General features: G+C 37.7%; 2 protein-coding genes across 2 annotated transcripts; both read right to left on the bottom strand.

Moving 5' to 3' along the window:
- Window positions 1-1,908: 1,908 nt before the first annotated feature.
- On the bottom strand, window positions 1,909-7,438 carry LOC115969791 (PSME3-interacting protein). Its single transcript, XM_031089406.1, has 7 exons — window positions 7,194-7,438; window positions 7,001-7,075; window positions 6,129-6,186; window positions 5,907-5,962; window positions 5,343-5,405; window positions 4,505-4,573; window positions 1,909-2,475 (listed from the first exon to the last, which is right to left on the bottom strand). The coding sequence occupies exons 1-7, from the start codon at window positions 7,248-7,250 to the stop codon at window positions 2,218-2,220; spliced, it is 636 nt and encodes a 211-aa protein (XP_030945266.1). The 5' UTR covers window positions 7,251-7,438; the 3' UTR covers window positions 1,909-2,217.
- Window positions 7,439-19,870: 12,432 nt separating this feature from the next.
- LOC115972135 (L-cysteine desulfhydrase) lies at window positions 19,871-23,501 on the bottom strand. The gene is made up of 2 exons (XM_031092308.1): window positions 21,963-23,501; window positions 19,871-20,003 (listed from the first exon to the last, which is right to left on the bottom strand). The coding sequence occupies exon 1, from the start codon at window positions 23,318-23,320 to the stop codon at window positions 21,968-21,970; it is 1,353 nt and encodes a 450-aa protein (XP_030948168.1). The 5' UTR covers window positions 23,321-23,501; the 3' UTR covers window positions 19,871-20,003; window positions 21,963-21,967.
- Window positions 23,502-25,453: the final 1,952 nt, after the last annotated feature.

Below are 25,453 nucleotides of genomic sequence, written 5' to 3' on the forward strand. Positions count from 1 at the left end.
TCTTAAGTAACTACATCAAAGTGAACTAAAATTGATCGAAATAGATTGAAATGAACAGAATGGGACTAAATTGGACCAAAGTGGTCCAAAATGGACCAAATGTCAAACCGTAATTAGTAAACATATCTCAAAAAATTAATAATAATTATAATAATAAAGTGCTGTAAAACCATAATCTTTTATAAGTAATGTATTCTAATATGATGGAATTGATTTGTTGTTAAAGTAACATCAATCATATTTATTATCACATTAATATTTTTAACTAAATTATTATGCATGTGTATGTGATTTTATGTGTCTGTTAAAGGTTTTATTCAAGTTAAATTTGGTACCATGTAGAGAAAGTTGGTACACCACAAAAAAACATATCAAGAAAACTACTTGCATGTAATAGTTTATATGAAAAGAAAATGAAAGGGGAAAAAAAAAAAAAAAAAACCATTTTTTAAGAGCTTTATTATCTCTATCTCTTGAAGCTTATAAAAATGACATATGGTTCTCTAAGTAGGAGTAAAATTGAACCCTTTATCCTAGCCTTGAATACTATATTAGCATACAAATATGAATTCAATGGTGGAATGAGATTTTTTTCAAGCAGGTATATACTAAGAATAAATAAATGGCATCTCCGCTCAAAGTATTTGTATTGCATATATTTTCTATTATAAGTTACATTTAATACAAAGTATTATATTTTCTAAAAAATTCTTCTCAAAAATAAAAGTTCAAAAATGTGTAAATTCATTTTAGTAAAAAGTGACAGTCATATCATAATTGATAAGTTATAACTAGTTTTGAAAATAAATAAAGGCATAATGCATTATTTCATACATTAATATTTATATACATGTTTTTTAAAAACAAAGAACGAAAAGAAAATAATAACATGACAGCTAATGTAGCTCAACAAAAACATAAGAACAATAAATGTTACATTTTTGGCGTATAGATATTGATTGATTGGTTGGTTAGGACTTAAGATGCACTACTTCTCTCGATGCTTCTTTTTTTTCCTTTTTTTTTTTTTTTTTTTTTTTTTTGAATGGAAGATATAGAACTGTTCAACAAGTTACAAAGTTGTTAGCTCCAACTAGTTGATGCAGCACAGACATTATGTGCTTCTTTCTAAAAATTTTAATGTCATAATTTTACCCTTAATCATAGCCCTAGTTCTGTGTCTATTAGAGCAACTGCATCAGTTGATGCAAAGTTGTGCAAAATAGAAAAATGTGCTCATTTTACACCTTTTGAGCAAAAAAATTAGTGGGTGTAAAATTGGGCATTTATGCACAATTGCTATAGTAATTGTGCATATATGCACAGTTACTGTAGCACTTGCATTTATTATTTTATTAATTTTTTTTCTCTCTTGTCTTTGGCGCTCTCCTTTTTCTCCCCAGACCAGCAATCATCTCCAATTCCTCCCCTCCTCCTCACACCTCACTCCTCAACAACTTCCTCTCTTCAATCGAGGCCGACGACTATTTTTGCGCCCTATCCTCTGACGCCGCCAAACTCGTCCCTCAACAACTCGCTGATGACGAGTCCTCCTCCGCCGACCGAGTCTACTCCAAGTTGCTCCACCGCGTCAAGTCCTTCCTTGTTTCAAAATCCGAAGACGACAAGGTAGAGCATTGCTCGTGATCAATATCGTCGTCACCGCATTCCTCGCCTTCACTCAGTGCAACATGACTGGGTGAGTCACTAGAAAAATTGCAACTTTTTGAAATTCGAATGACAAAAGATCGAACTTTGAGTCTAATTCAGTGAGAGAGAGGCGGTGAGGGAAAATGGGTTTCGGATTGGGTCTGTGAGAGAGAGGCGGTGAGGGAGACAATAATAAAAAATTGTAAAAGAATGAATATTTTATTGAATAAATGTGTAGAATAGATAAACTAATGTGGGTGTTTTGTAAAAATAGGTGTCTAAAATAGAAAAAGTAGCTTTTTGTGCAAAATAGAAGGAAAATTTGCATCAACTAATGCAGTTGCTCTTAGTTTAGCTATCCTGATGGATGAATCTTTCTACTGACATGGGATCCTAGAAATACCACACAAATATCGCTCACCAAACTTGTCAACCCAAAATACCACCTTCCTGAAATAATGCGTTTATGCATCGTTACTGTGTCTAGACAGGAAATTGAACAACATAACAAAAGAAAATAAATTGGATAAATATAAGTTTCTCCTCTAAAATACTAAAGTAACACCGCTAGTCATCTTCTTCACTTTCATCACTATATGCAACTAGACCACTTATACCAACATCTTGGGACTTATTAGTATTACTATTAGAATTTTTCAACGTCTCCAAAGATTTTTCTGCATCAACAGCATGGATTTTCACTACCTCTGAAGACTGCTCGGAAGTTCCTGTTTCTAACTTTGGTTTCTTTGCTTGTGGCTTGACTTTAATAATCATACCTAATGGACGAGCAGGCAGATTTTTCCTCCCAATTGATTTCTGTTCCTGCAAACAGTGACAGGTTATGTGCTTAGAAACCAATGCATACTAACATTCTCAACAGTTTTATTTCCCTAGCAAAATGGTTAACTCTCATAAAAAGTTGTATTAGGTCAGTGACAATCAGACCAAGTTGACTTGACTGGATCATAGGCACACCATATCACTATATCAGTAGTCATAGATAAGCCCAAAACAGACTAGTAAGAAAGATTTCAGCTTTTGGTTAAGCTGGAATCTGCAATGGCTCAAATTACTCCACACAATTATTGCCAAATCAAAACTGTCTACCATTGAAGTGCCTACCATCAACTTATGCATTATACCTTACCCGTCAAATTTTACTAGATACTCAGAAGCATTAATTCACGCGGCGGACAGGATTCAAAGTCAAAGGTTCCAACTAGCTTTATTGATAAAAGTCTATTGAGATCATGTCAGAGACCTGGGATTAAAACGCAATGCTCATATGTGAGAGAGAGAGAGAGAGAGAGAGAGGGGGTGGAAGAGGGCTGAATTTTTACTTTCAACCAAAAAAAAAAAAAAATACAGAGACTCATTTCAAGAAAATTCCATCAGGTTAATAAGCTTTGATTGTGTGATTGCCTTCTCATTCCCAAGTTTGATTACTTAGGAAACCTAGGTCTAATTGCCTAGGGTTTATATTTCTTTAATTTCTTGCCCAGTTCACTTTTCAACAACAAAAAGCCATCAAATTCCATCAAGATTCATTCAAAATCCGATCTTTTTCTTGCCTAAACCTGCAAGTATCAAGCTCCATTTGAGAATCCATTGAGAATCCTACTTTAGTTTTGAATTTCTAAAGATCCTACATCAAAATTGGTATCAGAGCCAACTAAAGCTTTTGTCCTAAGTCAATATCCTTAAGTATCCATTTAGACCAACACCAAACAAATTGATTAAAATGTTGAAGAATCACTAGATTATAAATTAGACCAGTTCAAGACTTTTTTTTTTTTGATGATGTAGAACCTCACCAAGGTAGGGCCCTTTGGACCACCCTTGGGGAGTAAACCACAGACACAACCCCACCCGCCAAAACTGTGTATCAAGTAATTAAGGGGAACTCCTTGTGGGGATTTAAACCCAAGATGTCTGGTTACAGCTCATCCCAAGCCTCCCACCACTATGCTACACCCTGACAGGTAGTTTAAGACTAAATTATGAATGTCCTAACATAAAATGCAGACCAACTTCTGCACCTTAAACACAATCTAGAACAATTAGCCTCAGAGAATCCTTTAGCTACTGCATCGAACAAGATGTCCCAGGAAAGAGATGGTTTCACAAAATCTTCAACCATAGTTTCATATGCAGAAGGAAAAGTTTAAAATCTTATAAGTTAGATCCAAAATGCAGGAGGTATTAACTTTGGAAATCTAAACAAAATATATTTATTATGAGCTTACTAAGACCTGGCAGAACCCAGAAATTCCATCAGCTCACTCAATGTACAGACAAGGACCCATTCAATAGCAACCCCCAAAAAAAAAAAGACCAACAAACAAAAAAGGCTAAATTATATATTACACTCTCTGACTTTGACGTGTTTCCATTTTCATCCTATACTTTCAATTTTTTTTTTTTCATTTTAGACCTTTAATTTCCGTCCAAATCATACTGTTAAACCCGAAAAGATAATTTAGTTTTGCTATTAGAAACATATGGGTTTAAAGAAATCCATTTCAATCCTTTAACTTACATTTGTTTCCATCGTAGCCTTTCCATCCAAATCACATCATTAAACCTCCCACAAACGAAGTAGTTTTGCAATTAGAAACATATGGGGTTTAATGATGTAGATTGGATGGAGGTGGACATAAGGACTACATTGGAAATAGACATAACTTAAAGGACAAATTAAAGAATTAAAACTACAACAATAGAACAGGTCAAAGTTAGAGGATGTAATTTGTAATTTAGCCAAGAAAAATAGTACAAAAGCAAAAGCAAAAGCAAAAGAAAAAGAGAAAATTGTAAGAGACGGAAACATGCTTATGTCATCAAAACTAACCTGGATTATAGGAGCAGGGGTTTTTTCCTTAAGCTCGTGTACAATATTAGACTGTGCTGCCACTGCTGCCTGGAGAAGAATTGAAGAAACCACAGCAGTAAAAGACGAAAGATGAAGTTCAGGATCAAGTACTTCCTTGATTCTCAGCATAACCATGCAACTCATATGCCTAACAAATACCACTACTGAAAGAATTGTGCCACTTAGTAACATTTTTATTTCAGAAAAACAATCTGTGCAATGTACCAGTGCAAAACCAGTTTAAAATGTTCAGCAAAATTTATATCATCCATAAAATCACTTTGCTTCAATTTCTTTTTTTCTTTTTTAATAATTAAATCACTTCACTTCAATTCCTTACTGTTTGAACATTTAAACATCCCTTCCATGGACACATATGGTCTACTTAAAACTGCATACCTATACTTCTTAGTCATGGTCATATAATAGAACAATTCTCAACAAAAAGATAACATTCTCTATCAACAATTTTTGGGGGACATATACAACATTGAACTAACCTTAAGCATTCTAATTGCCAGGATTTATGTTGAGATGTACAATCTTTACCCTATTAAATCAGCCTAACTACATATATAAAGGGAAGCACAAATAAATTTAGGAAATGCCTAGTCTGACCATAAATTTTGATGCACAGGAAAATTGGATCCTAACTAATAATTATAAACTTTGCCACATCCTTACATTAGAAAGTTATAGTAATGACCTCACGACAAACCCACGATTTTCAAGCCAACTAATTTTGTGTTTCCACATGAAAAAAAAAAAAAATATATATATATATATATATCTTGATATAGAACAAAAAGAAATTTACCTGGAAACTCTGCAGCTGCTGAGCTTCCTCATCTGCAATTTGTTGTTCATATTCCCTCCTTGACTGAGTGAAAAAATAAACTAAATTAAAACCATACAGCAGAACTGTTTTAATTAAATAAATTAATGAACTCTAATGAAAATAGAAAGGAAACCAGTGACAATAGGGGTCTATTTAGGATCAGCTTATTTTGCTGAAACTGAAAATTTTTTGCTAAAAGTACGGTAGATAAAGGTAAAAGTTAGCTGAAATAGTAAAGTGAGACTCATAAATAGTACCAAAAAGTATAATGAGGTCCATAAATAGTAACAAAAATAAGCTGAATAGTAAAATAAGCTAGCTCTTTAATTTTGTAGCCAAATGCACACTAGATCTGCAAACTGAGATTGCAAATCGCTTTTAGTTTTATAAAACAGTTCTATTCTTTCTAGTGATTATTCATATTCTGACAATTTCCAAGTATCTCAGCTTAGTGACTCCAAAGGTACATCCAATAGTACTTATCAGAAAATGATGTACTTCATGTAGCACTGAATGGATAAATTTCTTAGACCATAATCTCACCATTTCCACCTTTTCAAGAAACTCAGTCTCATCATCATCCAAAGCTTTGGGTGGTCCTGTTAAAAAAAAAAAAAAATTGGTTATTCTCATTATTTAAAGTGCTAACTCGGAGATAGCAAAAAAATGCATAGATCATTTTTGCCCTGTTGTGATGCAGTCCCCTAGAGCTGCAGAAAAAGGAAAAACAAACAATTGGGTCTAAAATTAGAGCTGATCACTCACTGTGCTTGAAACGTTCATTAAACTCTGCATCTTTCTTGTCTTTGTTCTCCTTTAGAATCTGCATTCAGAAAACATAAATCTCAAAATGCTTGAATAGCTGAAAGCTTATATGAATATAAACATATGGGGTGCATATAAGTTATAACCAAAGGATTTATAACAGCCAGAAAATCTTGTTTCAATTTACTTACACACTAGACAAGAATCAAATGGGCAAAGGAGCCATTTTTTAGCAAATTGACCCCTATAAAAAAGCCCTAGGTAGGAACAAGAATTCCCAGTATCTAAAATGGGTTTTCAATAAACTGCTAGAGATGCAGGAAGCTATCACACTTTGCTTGTTGTGGAGTATTTAGTGAGAGCATAATGCCGGGACATTTGAGCGAATTGAATTTACTACTGTTCATCTGAAAATTTAATTCCTGAGATCCTTTTGGAGTCGACTAGAACTTTTGGAAAATTCAATTCTTCATCCTTTTTTTGGATCTTTTTAAAATCTTGGTAACTTTACATCTTAGTTTCAGTTTTCAAGCACTTCTCTTGTATACTTCCCATGTACTTAGCTTCACCCTTTCGCTTTGTTATTCATGAAAAAGAAAAAACCTGAATTGCCCATTTACTCAATTTTCATACCATCTCTTTTGACCGAGTTTTCGGTCTAATTAATTGTGTATCATATATGATTAGCTACTGAACTCTCCTCATATTATTTAAAATACATATAATTCACTAAAAGCTTTTTGAAGTACCAGGAAAATATATATATATATATATATATATATTCTCAATAGCAAAGCAATATCAAATTATACAAAATCGTAAACTTTATACATTGAAACAAAAAACAAAAATAAAGGGTGTTATAGTTTTACCTCAAAGAGAGCTCTATCTCTTTGGGCAGTGCCATCCTCAACACGCTCGCCTCTTGCCTTTTTAGCTTCATCCAACTGCCTCCACCAAAAAACAAAAGCTTGGTATTTTCGTTGCAGAGAAGAAAGAGTAATGAGCTTCTGAATTCGGTAAAAACAGAAGAAGAAGAAAGGGTATTGAAAAATCGTTATAAACCTGTTCCTCCGAGACGAAACTCATAAGCCGAATCGGACGGCTTGGTTCTTCAGCCATTGTTACTACGAATCAGTACAACGCTAAACCCTAAAATCTATCTCTCTTTGCGCTTCCAAAACCCCTATTCTTCGGCGATTATGATTTAGATTATGAACCTCATCGAGCCGTACGATTTCGAGCTTTTCCTTACAGAGTGCAGAGTGTGTGCAGAGTTTTTGTACTTAGGTAAGACCTTGCTCTCCTGACTTTTGAAGTATTTTAATAGAGAACTAGTATTAATATTAATCAATAAAATTTCTATGTTAATAATTTAAAATAATAATAATAATTTTAAAAGAAAATCACATTTTAAACCATATATAATTTTAAAATCAACAAATTTAACATTGCAGTTAGGGCTGCCCACACCCATGCATGACCCACAAAACCCGACGGCGAGTCTCAAAGGTTCAAAACTGATGCCGATGGGTCGAATGGTGGATCTCCTTCTCCAAAAACCGAGCCACCCGATCTGACCGACTAAAGGCCAAATCTACCTCCAAACCGGTGAAAACATACTAATTTTCACTTAGATCTCCTCATTTTCGCTCATATCCAGCTACAATTTACTGTGTTTCGCTTAAATATAGCACAAATCTGGTGAGTTTTTCTCAAATCTAACGAAAATCTAGTAATTTTTTGCTAAGATCCGGTGGGTTTTCCTCAAATCCCACAAAGATATGGTGTTATTTTTCTCAAATTGAGTGGTTTTGCTCAAATCTGGTGAAGATCCGGCTAAAAAAAATGTAGTTGCCGCCGATTTGAACCTCTGGCAACATATTTTCAGCTTCGACCGACCCAATTGCCAACCAACCAGATCAGATCCGACTTGACCCGTGGGTTTTTGTGATCGGTGGCAGGTCTTCTCGTCGAAAACCCGATGTCATTGGGTCGGCCACGGGTTAGGCATAAACCCGACCCAGACCGACTCGTGGACACCCCTAATTGTAGTTGTGAAAAATAATAAATTAACAAATTAAATCTTCAACCTATATTAAACATAATACAATATGATTCCATTTAAATGGGTTAAAGTTTAATTCGTTATTTTTTGAAATCCTACTACCCTTAGGTAACGCTAAGGGTCTCTCCCTCTCGTGCATATACGAGGTGTCTTCCTCCCTTAGTTAGACTAAGGGGTTGTATTTTCTTTTGCTTCTCATCGATGGCGGACGAAGTTATTAATATTTTGGAAAATATGAAATTGACAACAGAGGAAGAGGAAGTCATAGCTATCTCGGATGAAGGTCGGAAGGAGGAAATTGAGAGCTGTTTGTTGAGCTTGATTGGGAAGTTTCTCACATGTAAACCCTTCAACAAGAGGGCGGCGCTGAACACATTGAGAAGAGCGTGGGGTTTGGAAGAGGGGGTGCAGATGGTTGAGGTTGGCTCAAACTTATTCCAGTTCAAGTTCAAGACGGAGTTTGAGATGGAGAGGATTATTAAAAGCGGTCCGTGGTCTTTTGATAACCAAGTACTCATGGTGAAGCGGTGGAAACAGGGGATGACAGCGGGGAACGTTCAGTTTGACTCAGTAGCGTTATGGGTTCAGATTTGGGGGGCACCTTTTGACATGGCTTCCCCAACAGTTGCAGCGGAGATAGGAAGCCGGTTAGGTAGAGTGGAGGAGGTTGAGAAGCGCCAGAAGCTGGAGACTCAGAACATGTTCATGCGGGTTAAAGTGGCTATCCCGGTATCAAAACCAATACGTAGAGGTGGATTCGTTGTAGGGACAGATGGGCAGCGTACGTGGGTGACGTTTAGATACGAGCGGCTCCCTATGTTTTGTCATTGGTGTGGAATAATGGGACACGACCTGAAGCATTGTGCGCAGCATTTTGCTGCATTGAAGAATGGAGGTTCGGTGGCATGCCAATATGGAGATTGGCTGAAGTCTACCGGCGACCGGCCTCGGTCACCTTCAAGGGAAGATTCTACATATAAAAGCACGACCCAAGGCAATGAAGAAGCTGGCCGCGTCGGAACAATACCAGTGAAGGAAGGGGGGCGGCGGAGGATGATAACAAAGATTCAACAAACCCTAGAGACAGCGGCAACAGCGAAAACGGAAAGAGCATGGATTCAGGAAGCAGTGCGGATTTTGCGGAGAAATTAAACACAGAATTGGCGGTTACAGATTTGGAGAATTCAATCTCCAACGTCTCTGCAATTACACGGACAGAGCTTGCTGAGCACGTGGACATCAAAAATAATAATGGGCCTCACTTTACCAAGCCTAGGCCCACTTGGACTAGGATTGCACGGATGGATCATGGGCCTGGGGAGTTAGTTATTGAGGAGCCCGTGGCTGTGTTAGGGAAGAGAGGGGTGTACCAAGAAGTGCAGGAAACAGAGGAAAGCATAGAAAAACAGAGCAGGAAATGCAGCAAGTCTCAGACCGGTTCTCCATGTTATCCAACGGCGGGGGTGATGGATCACCCTTGCCGAGAGCAATGAAACTATTAAGTTGGAACTGCCAAGGGCTTGGGAACCCTTGGACAGTTCGCAGCCTTTGCAAATTGGTGAAGGACAAAGATCCCAAGGTGTGTTTCTTGATGGAGACTCGGTTGGATAAGGAAGGGTATGATAAACATTGTAAGGAAGTTCCTTTCCAGAATAAACTGATAGTGAAGAGGCCGAATTCAGGGGGAGGGTTGGCACTAATATGGAGCAGAGAGGTTAAATTGGCTGTCATAAATTATACGGACAATCACATTTTAGCAAAGATGGTGGAAGAAGATGGGTTTACTTGGTATTTGACATGTTTCTATGGATGGCCTGATGCTAGTCAGAAACAAAAATCATGGGCACTCTTGAAGCACCTCTCTACTTTCGTCCAAGGACCGTGGATGTGCACTGGGGACTTTAATGCTATTCTACACTCATCTGAAAAACAGAGTAGTCATCCACCTCCATATAAACAGATGGACGAATTTCAGGAAGCTCTGGATTTGTGTAACTTGGTTGACATGGGGTTCAATGGGTATCCATTCACGTGGAACAACAAAAGACCTAGTATTGCAAATACTAGAGAGCGGTTGGATCGGGCGGTGGCTAATATGGAGTGGAGGGTAAAATTTCCAACTAGTACCTTAACTCATTTATTTTCCCATGCTTCTGATCATCGTCCCTTACTGTTGCAAACAAGTGATGAGGGGTGTATACGAAACAGAGGGGTCCAAAGCTTTAAGTTTGAAGAAAAGTGGCTTTTGTGGGAGGAGTGTGAAAAGATTGTTGCTGAAGCTTGGTCCAAAGATTGGAGAGCACCGACCTTGCTGGCAAACACAAAGGAAAAGATTGGGCATTGTGGGGCCGAATTGCTTGCCTGGGGTTCTTCTAAGACCCACCCTGATGTCAAGGAAATTAAAAGATTGCAGAAACATGTGGAACAGTTGAGTGTTGGGGTTATTACTGAGGAGAGCAAGGCAGAATTCTTGGTTGCTAGTAAAAAGCTTGATGATCTGTTACTTAAACAGGAGATATATTGGGCACAAAGATCTCGGGTTAATTGGCTGAAACATGGGGATAGAAATACCAAATTTTTCCATTCCAAAGCCTCACAAAGGCGTCGGAAAAATTTTATTAAGGGAGTTAGAGATCAACAAAATAATTGGGTGGAGGAAATTGAGGATATTGCCGGTGTTATAACAAATTATTTTGAGACTATTTTTGAAGCAGGTGATTGTAGCCGGATGGAGGAGTGTCTAAGTGCAGTCCCCCAAAAGGTGACGATGGATATGCAGGAGATTTTGTCCAGAGAATTCAGTGCGGATGAAATTAAGGCAGCGTTGTTCCAAATGGGACCAACCAAGGCTCCTGGACCCGATGGTATGAATGCCCTGTTTTATCAGAAATATTGGCATATTGTTGGTAATGATGTAACTGTTGCTGCACTTGATTTTCTAAATTCCGGAATTATGATACCTGAAATAAACTATACTCATATAGTGCTCATTCCAAAAATTAAATCACCGGAAAAAATATCAGATTATCGACCTATTAGCCTGTGTAATGTTATTTACAAAATTATTTCAAAAGTGCTGGCTAACAGGTTGAAGCAGATTCTCCCTCATGTAATTTCCACTTCCCAAAGTGCTTTTGTCCCTGGTCGCCTCATCACTGATAACGTCCTTGTGGCATATGAAACTCTTCATGCTTTGCACTGTAAGAAGAATGGGAAAAAAGGCTCTTTAGCTTTGAAATTGGATGTCAGTAAGGTATATGATCGTGTTGAATGGTCTTTCCTTAGGGGCATCATGTCCAAGCTGGGGTTTCCTAATGCATGGGTTGACCGAGTAATGAGTTGTGTAACTACTCCTCGCTTCTCAGTTCGCATAAATGGCAAAGCTTATGGAAACATTATCCCAACTAGGGGGCTTCGCCAAGGTGACCCATTATCCCCATACTTGTTCCTTTTGTGCGCCAAGGGGTTTACTTCCTTGCTTACTAAAGCGGAAGAGGAGGGGAAGCTTCATGGTGTTTCAATTTGTAGAAGGGCGCCATCCGTTTCTCATCTTTTATTTGCTGATGACTCTCTCTTGTTTTGCCAAGCTACTCATGATGAGGTGAGAACTATTCTGGAAGTATTACAGTTATATGCTGATTCCTCGGGACAATGCATTAATATGGACAAATCCTCAGTCTATTTTAGTAGTAATGTGGAGGAGGAGCGAAGACAACAGATTACGGAGTTGTTGGGGGTAAAGGAGGTGGAAAGGTTTGAATCCTATTTGGGGTTACCTACTTTGGTTGGCCGGGCAAAATACCAAACATTTTCTTTCCTAAAAGATAGAGTGTGGAAAAAAATCCAAGGGTGGAAGGGTAAATTACTCTCAAGAGCGGGTAAGGAGATTTTGATCAAAGCGGTGGCTCAATCAGTCCCCACTTATACTATGGGGGTTTTTCAACTACCTATGAAGCTTTGTGAAGAACTAAATGCTATGTGTGCTAGATTTTGGTGGGGGCAGATTGACAATGAAAGGAAAATTCACTGGAAGAAGTGGAGTGTGCTGGCTCAATCGAAAAAGGAGGGAGGAATGGGCTTTAGAGACCTACACAGCTTCAATCTAGCCATGTTGGCCAAGCAAGGATGGAGACTACTTCAACAACAAGAGTCTTTGGTGTATAAGTGCTTTAAAGCTAAATATTTTCCACGGGGTTCTTTCCTAGAAGCTGCGGATGTACCGAACAGTTCTTATGTTTGGAAAAGTTTATTAGCAGCCCAACCAATACTAAGGAAAGGAGGTTGTTGGAGGGTAGGCAACGGGTCCTCTATTCGGGTAACCATGGACAGTTGGATTCCCAACCATCCTACACATAGAGTGCTTCACCCACCCCGGGTGGATGAGTGGGAATGGAGAGTGTCTGAGCTTATTGATTGGAGGGTTAAAGCTTGGGATAGGGAGCTTATTGTTGCTGCCTTTCACAAGGAGGATGCTGATGCAATTCTTCGCATTCCATTGAGTCACAGGGTGGTGTCAGATGGGTTATTTTGGCTTTACACTAAGAATGGTGAGTACACAGTGAAGTCGGGGTATCAAATAGCTAGGTTGATTCAAAAGCAGGAGAAGGATTTGGGGGAGTGCTCAAAGGTTGCGGGTGATTCTCATATCTGGAAATATGTATGGAAGATGAAAGTGCCAAACAAGATACGTGTGTTTGCATGGAGAGCTTGCCAAAATATTCTGCCTACACGTGAAAATTTGTTCCGCAGGAAAGTGGCTTCAGATGAGTTTTGTGAGCGATGTAACCAAGCCCCCGAATCAATTCTTCATGTACTTTGGGAGTGCGGTGCAGCGCAAGATGTGTGGGCAGGTGCTCCAGGCAGATTGCAGAAAAGGTGCACGGAGCAGAGGGATTTTTTGCAGCTGCTTGAATACTTATGCCACAGTTTGTCCATGGAAGAATTTGAGCTTTTTTGGGTCCTCTGCTGGCTAATTTGGCACCAGAGAAATATGTTACTACATGGAGGGAAAGTCCAGGACCCATCAAGAATCACCATTCGGGCTACTGAGCTGATAGAGGAATTTAAAGCTTCAAGGGATCGGTTGGCTATCCATGCGCCAAGGGAGACAGTGCAATCGTGGTGTCCACCTCCAAGTACTCTGTTTAAGGTGAACTTCGATGCGGCTGTCTTCATGGATACGGAGTCGTCGGGTTTTGGCGCGGTTATAAGGAACAATATGGGTGAAGTGATGGCGGCGTTGTCAGCAAAAGGCCCTCCAGTTGCAAACAGTGAAGAAGCGGAGATTTTGGCTTGCCGGAAAGCTTTGGATTTTGCTGTGGAGGCGGGGTTCCAAGATGTTGTGGTGGAGGGAGATAATGCCACTGTAATGAACGGCTTGACAACAATCAAACCCGCTAATTCATGGCTGGGATATATATATGAAGATGCTCGTTGCTTGGCTATGAGATTTAGGAGTGTATCTGCTAACTGTGTACGTCGTAGTGCGAATGGAGTGGCCCATTCTTTGGCCAGGTTTGCAAGTCAATTAAGTGAGGACTATGTATGGTTGGAAGAACAACCAACCCCTGCCATAGAGGCTTTGTATGCGGACTCTTTTGCTACTGCCTAATTGATTAATATATGGTCCATTTTCAAAAAAAAAAAAAAATCCTACTATTTAATTTGTTACGAGTTATTCTATGGTTATTAAATAAAGTAAAATCCTTTTATGGGTGCCCAAGAATCGAGGATGGATTTGAAGAGTTGTAGTATGATTGTGAGAACGTCACAGTCCACAGGCTTGAGGAGGAAAGACGCCTAAGGAAAGGAGGAGATGAGTTGAAGTATTCTAAGGGATTCCAAGTAGGAGTGAAAGTCTGAAGAGCGAGAGAGAGAGAGAGAGAGAGAGTCAGTGGTTGTAGGGGAAGTTTGTGGCTTGGAGTAGCTTGTCGACTCCGCATTAAATGGTGGCCAGTAACATTGATGAGGAAATGACCTAAACAATGCAAGTCACAGCTAAGCAAGCTCCTTCCACCATTTTCTTCAGATGTGAAAATTGAGAAGTGTCATGAAAGGAAACTAGTTAGGTAAGGATGGTTGGTTGAAATATAAAGAAATGAGAAGTGTAGTGGGCATTTTTTGGTTAAAGTGGGCTAAGCTGCCTCCTGCAGTATAGGGCCTGAGTGTTCTGGGTATGGGAGTTAAAACCGATCCAATTGCAACTCAACTTGATCCGGCTTATGCACAAACTATACCTCATCTGTCAGGAACACGCTTACGGCGGGTAGAACTGTTTCAAGTGAGTTGCGGCAAGCAGACATGATAATAATAATAAAATCAAATACTTTGAGATCTTTATTAAGGTGAACAGATAAACCTTATTTAAGAAAAAAGATAACCACAGTTTTAACAACAATCATTTTATAAGAAAAGTGAAAGGGAACAAATGGGTAGTATGTGAGCTGATTGAGAGAGTAAATAAATTAGATCAAGTCTGATTTGCAGGACTGAAACCAAAGAAAGAAGAACACCCCTTCTCAAAGTAAATAATCTCTTAGGGAGATCCTGCCATAAAAATTATTCAGTTTGAGGGAAGTGGACCTGAATGGTTGGTACCCAAGAACACCTTTCGTTTCTGGCAAATAGCAGGATTTTGAAAGGGAGAGAAGGAATCAACCTATTAATGCATGCCTGCCGTTCTCACTCTCTATCTTCTTCTTTTTTTCTTCTTTTCTAATATTCCCTTTTTTTCTTTTTTCTTTTTTTTCTTTTCTTAATCCTTGTTTCTATTTCCTAGTTTTCAAGTTTTCAATACCGTAGTGCTTACTATTCTTGTTGTTCCTGTACATGGCAAGGGCCTCTTTATAGTGTCTGCCGTGACCGGATTTTACTATTTTATCTCTTAATCACTTTTGTCTGGTCTGAGTGTACCTGCCAACCACCACTAGTCCAACTGTGAGTCACTCCCCATCACCAGACAAAAAAAAGCTACTTTGTTTGTTTGTCTATCGTGGCACCCTTTCCTACTACGGTGTGGGTGTCTTCTCTCTCCCTATTCCTCATGGCATGCACCTAGTGGTTTCAGCTCAACTTTGCCCGTTTGGGTGGTATGTCATCCTAGCAGAACACTTCTCCCAAAAGAGCCCTAGCAGGAACCTCAAAATAGGGGAAACCCTCTCCCCACCACCAAACCATACCCTCTTACCTCTAACCCATGATCTCACCGTGTCTTGTATTGGCTGGGTACAGGCTAGTGAGGTCTGGGCCTTGCACGTTCCTCTCTTCTATGTATGTCCAAAATCTATCTGCTGCTCATGCATCTGTTGTGGTTGGTCTGCACAGTCTACCATCCATTCTTGACCATTTTCTAGTTTCCCTTTCCTTTATGGCTTGCCCTATTCGTGGTTAGGCCTTGCTTGATGGTGGGCTTTGCTTTTTCCTCGGCCCACCCTTCTTCCTACTACTATCTCCTGTCATACTACTCTATCATTCCTGCTGCGAAATTGTTTTGTTTCAATCTAGCTGGGCTTTTTTGGGTCTGCCGTTTATTCTTCTCTTAATGGCCCGGCAAGACCATTGGTTCTTGTGTTACATTACTAGCGGGCTCCTATGTCCCATTTGTTTTCCCTTGGGCGCCCTGGGCTTGTTTGCTTTCCTTGGGTTTCCTCGACCATTTTCCTAATTTCGCATTACCATGGGCTTTTATTGAATTCTTTGGGTTTCCTCGGCCTAATTACGTTATTTCTCATCCTTGGGATTCATGAGCTTGCCATCGACCCCTTACTTTCTTTGCTTTTATTACTTTGGGCCTACTGCAGTCCATTCTCACTTTTCCACATCATATATTATCCATGATTTGCTTTTTCTCTCTTTCCGGGTTCCTTTAAGCCCATTTACCTCTTCAAGACCCATTTATTTATCTCATGGGCCTGTGATCCATTATTTCTACCGCTTGAACTTAATGGATTTTCTATCCGTTTGCCAACTCCTTTCTGTCCGTGTTGCTGGGCTTCTCTCTTCCACTTGGGCTTCTGAAATGACTATCAACAAGAAGTATATAAGGAAAAGGGGGTTGACAGGAAAAAGGATCTGAAAACACAAGTATCTAAAAAAGAGAGAAGTACTAAACATAGACAAGAAGAACATAGAGAGAGGAGAGTGAATAGTATAGCTTTTTGTATAATCTCAGCCTCCTCGGCCAAACTTGTGGAGGAATATATGCTTCTCTATTCTATAAAATTAACATTTTCTTCTCTATCTTCATCCTCTGGCAGAGCCCTCTCTTATTGTTCGTTTCCCTCTCTTACGAATTTTATTGATTTAGTTCTAGGTTGAACTGTACAACTCACTGTTCTAAGTGGGCTTGGGCCGCAAGATCTTTTGGTCCTTACACCTTTATTAACCATTAAAATTAGGTAGATATGATACATGCAAAGAAATGTATGTATTATAAAATTCCCTATTTGTTAGTTTTAAAATTATAGAGTTAATTTGTTAATTTTTAAAATATTAGGGATTAATTTATGGATCTGATTAACAAAGACCTTAAGTCATTTGTTAATAAGATATTTTTAAGTGTTAATAACATTTTTATGAGAAATATAAATAAAAAAAAGTTAAAAAAAGGTCTGTCAAAAAAATAAATTGTTATTTCCTTTTTATCATAAAAGTTTCTAAAAGTATTTTCATAAAAAATTCCCTTAACAAAATTCTAAAATTATACATTTTGACCCATTTTAATTTACTTTTAGAGTGTCAAATTGTGAAAAGCATATAATCTCTGCCTACACCAAAAACTGATTGGTGTCTTGATCTGATGACAAAGAGCTATCATCAGGAGCAGACGCCATAGGTCGAAAGTCTCTCAAAAAAAAAAAAAAATTGTGAAAAGCATATCCTACAATACGTACCATTTACCTTGAGCCACTCTATAACTATAAATTGTGAAAAGCAATCCTCAAAAAAAAAAAAAAAAAAAAAAAAAAAAAAGGGGAGAGAAGAAGAAGGAAAGCGTATCATACAATATGTACCATTTACCTTGAACCACATAGTATAAATAGAACGGGAAAGACCCAACTTTTATAATTAAACCAAAATATTTATAGTAAATTATCAAAATAATTAAAAATAAAAAGTGAATCTTCATCAAAATTTCTAGAGACTTTTAGTTAACCGAAATAGTTTTGTATAACACTTGCATTGAGCAATTTAACATAATCATAATGTGAAGTTAGCTACATTTCATTTCATATCTAGAACTATGTTATTAGAGGTATAACATAATCAATAATCATCGATAAATTAAACAAGAGTTCAATTTTATAATTAAAATTGAATAATTAAATATATAGGGAAAAAAAATCATTTTAAGTAATATTACAAAAACAAAACTTGTAAAACCAAGTTTTCATAACAAATCTAGATTTTTCACATCAATTGTAAATAAAATATAATGTATGAAAATAAAATAAATGCCAAAATGCATTGTTTTTCCTAAAGTTTAACTACCAAGCGTTTTAGCCTTTGAAGTTTTTGAAGTTTCAAATGAGTGCAAAATAATATTAGTTTGTAAAGTTAAAAAAATGAGTGTTATTTATCCATTCGGCAGTGCTCATTAGTTCCCTTGCCTATTTGTCTAATGGAGCATTTTGGTAAGTGTTTTATTTATTTATTTATGATGAAACAACTCATTTTATATTAAAAAATCACACATAAGCTAACAAATCCGAACCCATTTTATTTGGTATGCCCATCCAATTCAAACCCAAAGTTGAAGTTGATTCATTCCCAAATCCTTGTGAATAGAGAGAGAGAGAGTAATTATGGGAATATTTTTTATTTGGGAACCCCAAGCAATTGGGAGATTCTAGTCTTTTGCCCTTAATTTTTAAAAAATTTAGTAATATGCCCATTTTTCGAAACTATATAGGGATATGCCCGATACTCGATTACCTTAAAATCGAGTTTCATTAAAATACTTGATTCGTAGAAAATCGAGTTATTTCAAATAAAACTAAAACTAAAAAAAAAAAAAGCATGGAACTCGATTTTAGGGAAGTCGAGTTCCAAAACGCCGCTATAAGACTTTAAAACGTCATTATAGGGCTTAAAAACGCCACTATAGGGCCCCTTGAACTTGGTATGGGGACTTATAAAAATTTTTTGCAGGAAAACGCCGCTATAGGGCTCCAAAACGTCACTATAGGGCTTAAAAACGTCACTATAGGGCCTAAAAACATCACTATAGGGCACCCAGAACAAAGCGATTACACTTATAAAAAATTTTGCAGAAAAACGCCATTATAGGGCCTTAAAACGTCACTATAGGGATTAAAAACGCCACTATAGGGCACCCTGAATATGGGCCAATCACACTTCTAAAAAATTTGCAAGAAAACGCCGCTATAGGGCTTTAAAACGTCACTATAGGGTTTAAAAACGTCACTATAGGGCTCCCGGAATATAGAGCAATCACAGTTATAAAAAATTTTTTTGCATGGAACTCGATTTCCATGGAAATTTATTTTTATTTTTTTATTTTTTTTTTAAGTTTAATCGGGCATAACTCGATTTCTTACAAATCGAGTATTTAATTGAACTCGATTTTAGGATAATCGAGTATCGAAACAGAGACACGCTCCTATATAGTTTGTAAACAGGGGCATGTTGCTAATTTTTTTTCAAAATTAGGGGTAAAATGCCAGAATCCTCCAAGCAATTGACTAAAAGTTGGCCGCACTTGAGAAATAATGTTATGAAGCAATCAAATGATAATGAAACACAAAAAAGTAAAAAACTATCACCAACCATACTTGTTACGAGTCTTGTAGGTCAACTAACACTTCCTAGTATTTCCGATAAATATATTTTCAAGGTTCAAATCGCCTATCCCACAACTATGAAATCATAAAACAACAAATAAAAAAGAAAAACAGAGCTCCCATGTCATTTGCAATTTGTAGATTTGAGTTTTCAAAATCGTAGAATGCTGAATGCTGCTCCCCAGGACTAACCGTAAAAGTTGCAGGGAACATCCAAAAAAAAAATAAAAAAAAAATAAAAAGGAATTGGAGAAATTGGAGCATAAGAAAATCTTGTTATTTAAAAATTGGTCTCCCTACGCACCTACTACACTAGAAATGATCCATGTTTAAGTGTTTCATATTCATCTCCTTTTGCACAAGGAGGACCTCTAGCTCTTCCACTAAACGCACAATCCCAAGCTCAAGGACGGCCTACAGCTCAAACTAGAGTGCTTTTTCTTATTTGTTTATCTATGGTTTTTTTCCATAGATGAACTCGCTTCTTCCTTTTTCTAAATACAACTATACTGTAACTAACTTTCAGCAGTTAGCTTTCAACCGAAAAACTGCCTCCTCCCGCACATACAAGGTAGGCTCGTGGCGTGCATTTAACAGCTCTAATTTATTGTTTACAGCAACTTATTTGCTTAAAATAAATTTTTATCTTATCTCAAAATAACTTTTTATCTCATCTTTAAGCAATAAGCTGCCTACAAAGCAGATTAACAACAGTAAATCCATTTGAAGCCGAAAAGAAGCTGACATTCATACACTTTTATTTTCACGATTACAACAAGGATAGCTATAAAAGGGCTCACAAACTAGAAAGTCAGCTTAAATTTTACTTAGATTCTTAAGAAAAACTCTTAAGAAACCTTTTTTCAGTTCCATTAAGCATTTGTCACAATCTCTACCTAGCTGTTGGTGTCTTCCAAAATTCTGTTGTTTTTAAACTTTGTCAATCCGCAGGTATCAGCAACAGGTGAAACGCAGACATCACTCCATGCAAGGCTGCTCCGGTAACTGCCAACAACAAAAATATGAAAAGAGATTCAGGGGCAAGTACCTCTGTATTTTGAATCAAGGTTTTCTGGGCACGATGGTAGAAAAGTTAGACAGATAAGTCACCCTTACTACCACTCTGTTACCATATTTTCTGCAGATTATAAAAGCTAATTTAAGAATTTAAAGGCATCATTGCCAATGACCTCCTCCCTTAGTAAAAACAGTGTTCAAGGATGAGGTTGTGGATCCAAAACTCACAGGGTGCATAACTTACCAATCAACCAAAACAATCTCCCTCCCAGATAAGCTAAGATGTAATTGCATGCAGAGAAAAAACACATGTAACATCTTGAAAGCACAGGGGAATCCAAAGACACATACAAATTAAAAAACAGCTCACTAAGGGGTTCAAAGTTCAAACTTAAAAGACACGTTCTGGCTAAAAGCTGAAAGTGACTTATGCATCATGTCAGCATATGTCTTTGCTCTAGGAAGAGTGGTAATTGCATATTTTTTTTGTTCTTAACCATTTAGATTGCTTGATCTGAAGGCAAAAATCAAAATAACTCCGGCTTGTTCTTAACCATCCAAAGACACATTATCTGGCTTGTTCTTCATCCCAACAGAGGTCTCATCCACTATATAATATCATGCTCAATTGAGCATTTGCTCTGCATATGGTATTTTGGAGTGAAGTAACTCTTATCTACACTCCTGCCTAAGGTTGGTTTCACTTTGTTGCCAGGTATTTGCTTGATCACTACACATAAAAGCTCTTTCTTGTCTGATATCCCCCAGTCAGAGCTCATCTTCCACAGATGAGCATATAATGTCACAGACTAAGTAACTAAATTATTTTGAGACTTAACTCCTCACTATACCTCAACTTTCTATCTTTCAGATGGTTCACTGTCCCCCCCCCCCCCCCCCCCCCCCCCAACCAAAAAAAAGAAAGAGTTTCTAATCCCTCTGATGCTTCTTTTTTTCCTTTCTTTACATTAAAAAGATGTGAATCTAGGGTCCTAAAAGTACATCAATGCATGAGCATCAAAAAGAAACTCTGAAGAGATTTTCTTGCTTCCAAATTCTTTGGTAACCTAACATGCACACTACTAACCCACCAAAATATCTACAGCTCTTCTGAGAGACTGAGAACCTATCATACTTCTGTAACTTTTTGGACTACTTCTTGTATACTTGCTGTACAATTGAGGTAGATCCTCGTCATCAATATAACAACCTACTTATCAATAAATAAATAAAGAGCAAAGAGCAATCTTTTTCTTCTCCTTTGATTGGTATGTTTACATCCACACCTTGTGGGTCATAAACCCACAACCACATCCTCCACCCCATTCTTACAGGAAACCCAAAAATCATTTTAGAGGTCTAGTTGAGAGTTTTCTGTCAAATTCAACCCTCAAGATGCATTAATATTATAGAAATAATAAGTCTGAAGGAGTTGTTTAGGGTTAGAGAAAGAAACCAACATAGTGACCTCAACTGATAAGGGCCATGTAATACTAAGGATGATCATTAAGAGAAATGAGGACTTCAATCTCAAATTAGAACCACTAGAACGCATGCATGACCGCATTCCCATAAAAAAACCATGATCCGTGAGATTGGACAATAAAGTACTGAAAACATGAAAAATGGCTATGCAAACCACATTTCAATTTTCAAACACAACAACCTGAACAAAGTGACAATTACAACTTCACCTATTACCAGTTTGATACATAATGTCCCATTCAATCATGCAAAAATTCCAGGAAAAGAATAAAATATTCTTCTAATTCTAATTCATATTTTCATCTCAGGTATGTCAATATAATATCCAAAAAAAGAATTAACTGCACATTCAACTCAAATTAAAGCCATTAAAAGCTACTATCATAAGTTCTCAACAAAACAATGATCATAACAAAATCATTTTGAAATACAGTTCCACGAGTAGGTGAAAAGCAAACCAACCTTTCTCATTTAGTCGAAAGCATCTTGCAAACTTGTTGATTCTCCACAATCTGATTAATTGCATCTCTAAACTTATAATAGTCCTCAACTTTATTATAAATCTGATGCGAAATTCGAGTATATCCTGTGATCAATCCATCCTTATGCCTCGGCTCATTCTCGCCGTCATCCTCATTCGGAGGCCGATAATATATCGGTACTTCAACCTTATACTTCTCCCTCAAATGCGACCGCAACGAAAATGCATCGTCATCGCTCGTAACGCAGAGTTTCGAAGGCAATGCCACCATGATCATGCTTGCACACATCTCCGGCGGCGAGCCTAAGCTCGTCCCCCAAGATTCCGCGAGCATTTTCCCCATCTTCACCACTTGTTCGTGGTTTCTAGCCATGATTCCCTCAATGCCGCCTTCGAATCGGTTCACAAATTCGATTATCGTCGGGATAACGAGCTGTGGGCTATAGTCTCGGGTTCCGATCCACGAGCTTTCGATCGGGAGTCCGTTACCGTACTCGTGAGAAACCACGGGGTGGTGCATTGTGGAGGAGGACGAGTTCGATTTCCGGCAATAGAGAAACGCCACCGAAGGCGGAGCGAAGAACCATTTGTAGAGGTTGCTGACGTAGAAATCGGCGCCGATTTCTTGAACATCGATGGGAACACTTCCGATTGCGTGGGCGGCGTCGACGAATACTTGATCCACGCCTTGCTCTCTGCAGATTTCGACGAGTTCGCGTACCGGAACAAGAACCGATGGCATTGACGTGATGTGATCGATGATCGCCAATCGAACTTTCCCGCCGTTGGATTTCGCTTTCGACAATCCTTTTCGGAACTCGGCGATGATTTCGGAGTCGGAGTTGACAGGAAACGGAAGGCGGACCTCGATGACGGAAGCGCCGGCGCGCGTGACGTAAGCTTGGATTGATTTCTTGATAGCCGGAAAAGCGCAGTGAAACATAACAACGGTGTCGTTTATTTGAGAGAACCGGCGCCCGACTTGCTGAAGAACGATGGCGGCGGCGGTGGTGGCGTTATCGACGAGGGAGACCTCGTCGAGGTCGGAGGCGTTGATTAGGGTTTTGACAACGGCGCGTGACTTAGACAAATTGGGGCGGAGCGTGGAGAAGTAGAAGTGGTCGGGTTGTTTGAGGAAACGGAGCTGCCAGGTGCGTTGAGCGGCGATAATGGATTCGGGGCAGCACCCGAAACTGCCGTTGTTGATTCGGGCCGTGCCCGGTTCGTGGTGAGAGAATTCAGAAGCGAGGAGGTATTCCGGGTCGGAAATGGACAATTTGAGGAGTTTGGGCTTTTTGGCGACGTAGTCGCCATTTCGAAGTTCTTCTTTTTCGCCCATGGATTCCGAATGAAATGAAATGAATTTTTATGGATTATGAGAAATTTTTACACGAAAACTTTCATACACTACACACACCCTCTCTCACTAGTCCTTGCCTTCGTGTTGGTGATAAGCATCGTAGGAGAGAGAGAGAGAGAGAGATGAGTACAAGTGTGACTGTGTTTGCGTGTGGGCGCGCACGTGCGGTACTACGACGTCGTCTGCCCGGCCCGCCGCGTCTCCTGGGTCCTGTCACCTGTGGACCAATATATATATATATATATATATATATTCTTATTTTGGATTAAGATATAATTATAAGATGCACAACTTACATTACTTAATTTAACAATTGAATGACCAAAAATGTGATTATTCCTTTAAATATGGAACGATAGTTAATGATTCATCCAAAAAAGATAGCTAATGTAATGAACATTTATTTAGGTCATAATTTGTGAAATGGAATATTCTTTTATAAGAAATATGGAAATTTCTATTATTAAAATAGCTTCTTTTGTGTGTGTGTGGGGATCAAAGGACCTTATGAGAAAAAGGAAAGTTTTTGTCTCTTAAGAAATGCAAGGGGTGCATATATTTATATTAATTAATAATCTGATTTTGCTCAATTTGTTTTTTATACAAAATAGAATTTCTACTCTTACCTAATCTAATCTAAGTGTATATATGTGTGAAACTCCCTCCTAGAAACTTGAACCCCGACTCTTACTCCCCACACCCCATAAGCATTTATACTTGTAGAGTGACCATCATATCAAGAGTTTGCTCAATTTGTTGACTCTTCTTGTAAAGGTTGATATTATATATAAACTGAAATGACATTAATAGAATGGACATAGATTTGAATCACTCCCTCTGGCTGAAATGTAGGGAACAAAAGAACCTATTCTTATAGTATAATTTAATACTGTGTTGAATACTTGAATGGTTTAAGAAAAGGAATAAAAAAAAGATAGTGTGTTGAATATTTCACTTTCTTTTGTACCTCTACTGGTGGCTCTTTGCCATTTCGTGCTTCACATTATTATTATTTTTTAGAGGGTTCAAATGATAGTTTAGTATTAATGGTATTATTTGTAGTATTCTATATATGTGCTTAAGATGCTTGTTAAGAATTTTGAACATCCTGCCAAAAACAAAAAGAGAGAGAAAAAAAAAAACATTTTTAACGCAAAATCTTAAGAATTTCATGAAACATTAAGAATTGCTAAACTAAAAGCCTAAGGTTTGTACTTCATATTCATATGCTTCATTTTTTTATTTTTTTATTTTTTTTTTGTGTGTATATTTGATTAACAAAAGGTACAAAAGTTTTTATCTAAAATTAAGATTGAACTTCAATCGAGTAGTGTGCAATGAACTGAGAATGTTAGGTATCAAAATAGCTATGTGCGATGAGCATGGGAACTCAATTAACATTAAACTCCAAGGACAACCTTGTAAGAGAACTCTTGTCAACCTTGTTAAAACACAATTTCCATAAATATTTAACAAAACTCAATTTAAGATCATGTTGCATCAATCTCAATAATTTATCCCGAAATTTAATCTATGAACAGCTATTTAATAAATTTACTAATGTATTGTTCATCAAAACACCAAATAAAAATATTTTTATCTCTCTCTCTCTCTCTCTCTGGAAAGGAAGGAGGAGATCAAAATGGAGTGAAGCAGAGCTTGACGTATCACAACAAAGCTATCAATGATGGCTAAATCGTAAGATTCGAGCTCCAAGTTCTAATTCATTTGGTATTATACAAATCTCGCTTGGTTTGGTATCGATACGAGTTTTGATCTATTGTGAAGAGGGAAAATTACAACTGGTAAATTTGTGAATGTGAAAGGAGAAGGCGTTGTTGTGAAATGGAAGGGGGGGGGGGGAAGTGAAAAAAATATTTATTTATTTATTTTATTAGAGAGAAAAAACATCTATATATATATTAATAGGTAAAGCTCTAAGAAAATTCAATTAGATTCTAAAATTGAGCTCTAATTTTGTGTCATGTGTTCTAAAATTTATCTTAATTTTGATGCACAAATACTTACTACATGCTAAAATCGAAGAGACTAAGCAAAATTGAGCTCTAATTTTGTGCCATTTGTCATAAAATTTTTCTTAATTTTGATGCA

Source organism: Quercus lobata, chromosome 12 (assembly GCF_001633185.2).
Source record: "Quercus lobata isolate SW786 chromosome 12, ValleyOak3.0 Primary Assembly, whole genome shotgun sequence".
Classification (NCBI taxonomy): Eukaryota; Viridiplantae; Streptophyta; class Magnoliopsida; order Fagales; family Fagaceae; genus Quercus; species Quercus lobata.